General features: G+C 47.8%; 1 protein-coding gene across 3 annotated transcripts; it reads right to left on the minus strand.

Annotated features, from left to right (window-relative positions):
- Nucleotides 1-150: 150 nt before the first annotated feature.
- On the minus strand, nucleotides 151-5,192 carry LOC138792283 (uncharacterized). Of its 3 annotated transcripts, none has more exons than XM_069969531.1 (7): nucleotides 5,169-5,192; nucleotides 4,170-4,285; nucleotides 3,900-4,061; nucleotides 3,732-3,816; nucleotides 2,264-2,337; nucleotides 1,993-2,038; nucleotides 151-1,401 (listed from the first exon to the last, which is right to left on the minus strand). In XM_069969531.1, the coding sequence occupies exons 2-7, from the start codon at nucleotides 4,257-4,259 to the stop codon at nucleotides 203-205; spliced, it is 1,656 nt and encodes a 551-aa protein (XP_069825632.1). In that variant the 5' UTR covers nucleotides 4,260-4,285; nucleotides 5,169-5,192; the 3' UTR covers nucleotides 151-202. The 3 variants fall into 3 exon arrangements, with proteins under 3 accessions (XP_069825632.1, XP_069825631.1, XP_069825630.1); XM_069969530.1 differs by lacking the exon at nucleotides 5,169-5,192 and adding an exon at nucleotides 4,621-5,038; XM_069969529.1 differs by lacking the exon at nucleotides 5,169-5,192 and adding an exon at nucleotides 4,610-5,037.
- Nucleotides 5,193-7,529: the final 2,337 nt, after the last annotated feature.

The following is a 7,529-nucleotide window of genomic DNA, read 5'->3' on the forward strand; positions in this document are numbered from 1 at the left end:
CCAGACTCCTGAAGACCAATATGCCTTAGACATAGAGAACATCACCAGATAGGAATCCAGGAAAGCTGAGTAGCGGATCCCGTGTAAGCTTTGATGGTGCCCACTTTGGCCCCCACCCAGCTTTTCCAGGAACAGATATAAACACGGGAGGTGTGAATAAAGTTTTATGATATAGAAGCATGTACAATATGGCTCCTGGCGTTTAGGCGACCGCCTTATGGTTGCGGCGATGTTTCGCCAGGTGAGTGTTCTGGGAGAAGCATTTGCCGCATTCAGAGCAGACGAACGGCCGCTCCCCGGTGTGAATCCGCTGGTGGCGGGTAAACGCTGATCTATACATAAAGCGTTTACCGCAGTCCAGACAGGCAAATGGCTTCTGCTTGGCGCCAAAGTCTAATGTGGTAAAGGTGGGCGCCCTGTAAAAAGCGGGAAACCACGACTCAGCCCCGTGCAGGGCTTGGTGGGTCAGGAAGTCGCCCGCGTTGGTGAAGCAGTTGTGGCACTGCAGACATTGGTACACTGTCCCATCCGCCGCCGCCTCCACATGACAGAGAAGGTTGCTGGCAAGCCCCACCTCCAATGCCGTACAGACGCCCTCCGCATCTTGTCTGAGCGGCAGAGGATTGCCTTTCCTCCGTTTACTTGTCGGGTACGAGGAATTCTGGGTGCAGTTCTCTTCTTGACCTGGTGATGGCGCCATTGTTGTGGCTGGGCTCAGTTGATCTGGTGATGGCACCATTGTGGTGGCTGCGCTCAGTTCAACCGGTAATGGTGCCATTGTGGTGGCTGGGCTCAGTTGACCTGGTGATGACGCCATTCTGGTGGCTGGGATCTGTTGACCTAGTGATGGCGCCATTGTGGTGGCTGGGCTCAGTTGATCTAGTGATGGCGCCATTGTGGTGGCTGGGATCGGTTGACCTGGTGATGGCGCCATTGTGGTGGCTGGGCTCAGTTCACCTGGTGATGGTGCCATTGTGGTGGCTGGGCTCAGTTCACCTGGTGATGGTGCCATTGTGGTGGCTGGGCTCAGTTCACCTGGTGATGGTGCCATTGTGGTGGCTGGGCTCAGTTCACCTGGTGATGGCGCCATTGTGGTGGCTGGGACCGATTGACCTAGTGAAGACGCCGTTCTGGTGGCTGGGCTCAGTTGACCCGGTGATGGCACCATTCTGGTGGCTGGGCTCAGTTCACCTGGTGAAGACTCTATTGTAGTGGCTATTGTGGTGGCTGGGATCAGTTCACCTGGTGGTCGCGCCATTGTGGTGGCTGGGATCAGTTCACCTGGTGATAGTACCATTCTGGTGGCTGGGCTCAGCTGACTTGGTGATGGCACCATTTTGGTGGCTGGGATTGGTTGATTACATTCGTCTTCGGAAATTTCGTGGCCGCCAAGTGTCAAAACTAAGAAGACAAAGAGAAGAAATGAGAAATTGCATACACCTTAAGCGCTCATCCTGAGCTCCCTGGTAGTATAGAGCGAGAGTTCAGCTTTCTGTTCTTGTAAAGTGAAAGCCAAACTGTGATTGGTTGCTATGGACAAGTTTCCTAGACAATAGACAGATATTTGCCCATAGCAACCAATCACAACACAGCTTTTATTTCGTAACTGATCTGTCAAAACAAAGGTCAGCTGTGATCGGTTGCTATGGGTAATTTTTCTTTTTCTTATTGTCCACAGCAAAATAAAAATTGTGTTGTGATTGGTCACTATAGACAACATAGTTTTCCTATAGACTGTATTATTGTCCATAGCAACCAATCACAGCACAGCTTTCATTTCTGATGTGGCGAAACAAAGTTGAGCTGTAATTGGTTGCTATGGATAACAGTTTTATTGCCCATAGCAACCAATCACCAGTCAGCTTTCATTTTATCAGATCAACAAAAAAAAAAAAAAAAAGCTGAGCTCTGATTGGTTGTAACAAATAAAGTTACTAATCTCCCTCAAAGTCTATTAGAATGTTGTAGCGCTAGCAACTGGCCCCTCCTCACCTGAGGTCACATGACCAGGCCCCGCCTCCTCCACGTGTGACGCCATCTGTAATATAAGGAAATGTAAACCTAACATTGGTTAACCGGACACATTTGTTATTCAGGATTTCAGGAAAGCTGGATGACACCTTCTTATAGGAGCTATAATGGCGGCCATATTGGTTTCACCCAGCTTTCCCAGAAACAGATATAAGGATGTCTCCCATATGTTTGGCGCAATGTGGCACCATTTTGGTTACACAGTTTGGGGCGTGAGGAGCATTTACTGTACCTGACAATCCAGTGAGACTGTGGCTCCATCCTGAGCAGGGGCCGGGGTCTCAGGGTGCGCCGGAGGGTCTCCACCTGCAAGGAATGGACACAGCCACATCTGTCTCTGGGAAAGCTGGGTGACATCTCTATGACCGGTCTGATATGGAGCGCCACTCAGCTTTCCCAGACTCCCAAATGGCAAGTTATATATCTGCAAGAGCCCCCAGTAAATGGAGTCCCCTACACAGAGGCCATGTCTACTCTAGTCACATCCAAATCTGCATCCACAATATGATGATGCCTACAGGACCCATAATGATAGATGGATTGTATAGTCCAGTCGCATTCCTTGAGGTGCAGCTCTGGATGTGACTGGAGTATAATAATGATTAATGCAGCGCTACGTGTGACTAGAATGCAGGGATTGTGACGGCAGCTATGGCAGTAACTGGTATATAAGACTCATGAAGGCAGCTCTGGATGTGATTGTAGTAAAGGAATCATGGCTGCAGCTTTGGATGTAACCAGAGTATAAGAATCATGGATGCAGATCTGGATGTGTCTGTAGTATAAGAATTATGGCAGCAGCTTTGGATGTGACCAGAGTATAGGAATCGTGGGTGCAGATCTGGATGTGACTGTAGTATAAGAATTATAGCTGCAGATTGGATTTGACCGGAGTATAGGGATCACAAATGTAGATCTGGATGTGACTGGAGTATAGGGATCATGGATGCAGATCTGGATGTAACTGGAGTATAGGGATCATGGATGCAGATCTGGATGGGACTGTAGTATAAGAGTTATAGCTGCAGATTGGATATGACTGGAGTATAGGGATCACAAATGCAGATCTGGATGTGACTGGAGTATAGGTATCATGGATGCAGATCTGGATGTAACTGGAGTATAGGGATCATGGATGCAGATCTGGATGGGACTGTAGTATAAGAGTTATAGCTGCAGATTGGATATGACTGGAGTATAGGGATCACAAATGCAGATCTGGATGTGACTGGAGTATAGGGATCATGGATGCAGATCTGGATGTAACTGGAGTATAGGGATCATGGATGCAGATCTGGATGGGACTGTAGTATAAGAATTATAGCTGCAGATTGGATATGACTGGAGTATAGGGATCACAAATGCAGATCTGGGTGTGACTGGAGTATAGGGATCATGGATGCAGATCTGGATGTAACTGGAGAATAGGGATCATGGATGCAGATCTGGATGTGACTGTAGTATAAGAATTATAGCTGCAAATTGGATATGACTGGAGTATAGGGATCACGGATGCAGATCTGGATGTGACTGGACTATAGGGATTACGGATGCAGATCTGGATGTGACTGGACTATAGGGATTACGGATGCAGATCTGGATGTGACTGGAGTATAAAAATCATGGATGCAGATTTGGATGTGACTGGAGTATAAGAATCATGGATGCAGCATTGAATGTGACTGGAGTCTCACACTTACATCCTATGGTGGGGGGCTCCTGTGTCTCCATCATGATGTCCTTGTACAGATCCCGACGCTCCTCTATGTACCCCCTTACAGGAACCTGGCGGGGAAGGACAGCACAGTCATCGCCCTGACACCTCCTGCGGCTCCGCCATCATCCCCCAGTACCCCCGCAGCCATCACCTCTCGGCTCAGCAGCTGAATGATCTTGTGGGTCAGCTCCAGGATCTTCTCCACGTTCCTCCTCTCTAGTAGGGAGTGCGATGGGGGCTTCATCGTGTCTGGTAGTCGGGGCCTGCTCTTCACCCCATCATGGTCCTTCACCTTCTTTACCATTATATAATCCTGTGAATATAGAGGAGATGATGAAGCTGAGCTGGGCTGGTGGTATTCTCAAAGAGCAGAGCTGCAGTGTAAATCATGGAGGAGTGCTGAGCACCACAGATGTCTCACCTCTCCGGTCAGCAGGTAGATGATCTGCAGGGTGACGCTCAGGACACTCTCGCTCATTGGCTTTTTGTCCTTCCCCTTCAGGGGTAACATGTCCTCCAGCCCCCGCCAACCAAAATCTACACAAGACAAGAGCAGAGCGGTCAGACCGCAGTGCCTAACAATATCTTTTACCCAGCTTTCCCTGGCTTCTCAATCACATGCTGGGAGTTGTAGTTCCACAACATCTGAGAAGTAACAGGATGATGCGTATCATGGAAGACAGCTTATGTTTATATAGCACCAACATATTCCGCTGCGCTGTGCAGTCAGTTACACCCCCCCCCCCATTTTCAGGTGCAGATATTGTGAGGAGGAGGATGATGGGTAGGATTAACCCCTGTGTTGCTGGGCCCTAGCTTCCTCCCCCTCGGTGCTGTGTCCAGGAGGGTGGCTGGACCTACCTGCAGCTTACACTAGAGTGTTCCCTGTCCCTTCTCTCCTGTCTGCTCTATGCAGCTGCAGCCGCCATATTGTAGGAGGTCTGAGGCCGGACGCTGAGGCTGATGTAGACGTCACTGGCAGCTCTCTCCCCTCACACGGCACTCTCCCCCTTTCCTCCACTCTGCTCTCTCTCTCTCTCGCTCTTCTTTATCGCTGTCTCTGTTCTCTCTCCTCCTTTTCCCTACTCCTCTTCACTCTCTATTCTCCTCTTCTCTTTTTGTTGCTGTTTCTCTCTCTCTTCTGATTTCTATCTTCCCTCTATCAGAAATATTCTCCCCTCTCTCTAATTATAGCTGTTTTTTCCCATGCCTCTGTTCTCTTCTCTTCGACATCTCTTCTCTGCTCTATTCTCCCAGCTCTTAGCTGTCTCTTGTACTCCTCTTAGCTCAAGCTGGCTCTTCTCCCTCTTCTCTCCTCTTTGCTCTCTGCTCAGTCTCTTCTCCTCTCTCAGCTCTTTCTCTCTTCTTCCTCTGTTATACTAGCAAACCTCTCCTCTCCTCTTCCTGCCTTTACTCTTACCTCATCTCCTTTATAGTTTTAGCACTCCCTTTCCCTCTCCATATTCCATTTCTATCAGCTCTCCCCTCCTCTTCTCTCTGTACTTCTTCTGCTCTCCCCTCCTCTTCTCTCTGTACTTCTGCTCTCCCCTCCTCTTCTCTCTTTACTACTTCTGCTCTCCCCTCCTCTTCTCTGTACTTCTTCTGCTCTCCCCTCCTCTTCTCTCTGTACTTCTTTAGCCCTACCCTCCTCTTCTCTCTGTACTTCTTCAGCTCTCCCCTCCTCTTCTCTCTGTACTTCTTCTGCTCTCCCCTCCTCTTCTCTCTGTACTTCTTCTGCTCTCCCCTCCTCTTCTCTCTGTACTTCTTCAGCTCTCCCCTCCTCTTCTCTCTGTACTTCTTCTGCTCTCCCCTCCTCTTCTCTCTGTACTTCTTCTGCTCTCCCCTCCTCTTCTCTCTGTACTTCTTTTGCTCTCCCCTCTTCTCTCTGTAATCTTCTGCTCTCCCCTCCTCTTCTCTGTACTTCTTCTACTCTCCCCTCTGTACTTCTTCTGCTCTCCCTTCCTTTTTTCTCTGTACTTCTGCTCTCCCCTCCTCTTCTCTCTGTACTTCTGCTCTCCCTTCCTTTTTTCTCTGTACTTCTGCTCTCCCCTCCTCTTCTCTCTGTACTTCTTCTGCTCTGCCCTCCTTTTCTCTATACTATTCTGCCCTTCCATCCTCTTCTCCCTATCAGCTCTCCCACTCTCTGTATATTCTTCTTCTCCCCTCCTCTCTATACTCTTAGCTCTCTCTCCCCCTTTCTCTGTATATTCTTCTTCTCCCCTCCTCTCTATACTCTTAGCTCTCTCTCCCCCTTTCTCTATATTCTTCTTCTCCCCTCCTCTCTATACTCTTAGCTCTCTCTCCCCCTTTCTCTATATTCTTCTTCTCCCCTCCTCTCTATACTCTTAGCTCTCTCTCTCCCCCTTTCTCTATATTCTTCTTCTCCCCTCCTCTCTATACTCTTAGCTCTCTCTCCCCTCCATCAGCTTTTATCACTCTGTACTGATTTTTCCTGCCCCTCTGTGCCCTTTGCCATCACTCACCTCCCTCCCCTATACCTTTACCCCTTGGAGGAATCATCCCAGTCTCTTGTATAGAAGGGTCTCCCCGCAGTCTCCTGTAGATTTGGGGTGGGCCACAATAAGGCACCCTAACATCGCCTTATTCCCCCCTCCACATATACAGTACATGATCTTGCTGGCTGAGTGTGCACGGGCGTTTAGCCTTCACCCATACATGTGACACATGGTCTCCATTTGCTTGGCTTGTGCAATCTATTGCTTTCTGGTATCACCCATTCTAGGCTGTGGTGGGGCTGACCTTAGCACCCACCAATACAAGAAGACGCCCTGCCCACCATCAAAAACACTTTATTATGTGAATTATGCTATAGCTTCCAGGCAGGTAAGTGTTTGGGTACTATGGCAACTGAGGGTTTGGGCCCTATTACACGGGACGATTATCGTGCGAAAAATTGTTATATCGTTTGAATTTAAACGATAATCGTTCTGTGCAATTGCAGGCAACGATCGAAAAATTGTTCGTATGTTGTCGATCGTTGATTTAGATCTGAACCTAAAATTATCGTTAATCGCTCGCTGTAATTTCAGGTTCGTTCGCTCAAGTTCCGCATTTTTTCACTAATCGTTTAGTGTATTAGCACATTGCCCATTGTTTTCCTGAGATCAGAAGGAATAAACGATCATAATAACGATCATCGTTCTGTGTAATATGGTGACCGATTTCAGGTTAACGATAAACAATCTTGTTTGCGATCATTTATCGTTAGTCGTTAAAAATCGCTCCGTGTAATAGAACCCTTTGCTTCAATGTATCAGTTCAATCCTCTTCGGAATCGGAGTCTGCTGTCTTTTACCTACAGATACACTGTACAGGGATAATGATAATTCTATTCCCAGCTGTTTAACCCCACAGTCAACCCCTACAAATAAGAGCTAAAAGGGGTAGTTCACAATTTTTTTTTATTTTTTTATTTCAAATCAACTGGTGCCACAAAGTGGTGTATTTTTTATAGTCTGGAAAGACGGAGAGGTCTTCTATAGGATTTGCTGCTGCTCTGGGCAGTTCCTGACATGGACAGAGGTGGCAGTAGAGAGCACTGTGTCAGACTGGAAAGAATACACAACATCTTGCAGGACATACAGCAGCTGATAAGTACTGGAGGACTGGAGATTTGTTAAATAGAAGTAAATTACCAACCTCTGGCACCAGTTGATTTGAAAGAAAAAAAAGATGTTTGATGAACAACCCCTTTAAATACAGGGGTGGGATTCTTCTTGTATGGGTCCTTGCATCACAGTCAGAAGGAATGACAACATGC

This window comes from Dendropsophus ebraccatus, chromosome 5, assembly GCF_027789765.1.
Source record: "Dendropsophus ebraccatus isolate aDenEbr1 chromosome 5, aDenEbr1.pat, whole genome shotgun sequence".
Lineage (NCBI taxonomy): Eukaryota > Metazoa > Chordata > Amphibia > Anura > Hylidae > Dendropsophus > Dendropsophus ebraccatus.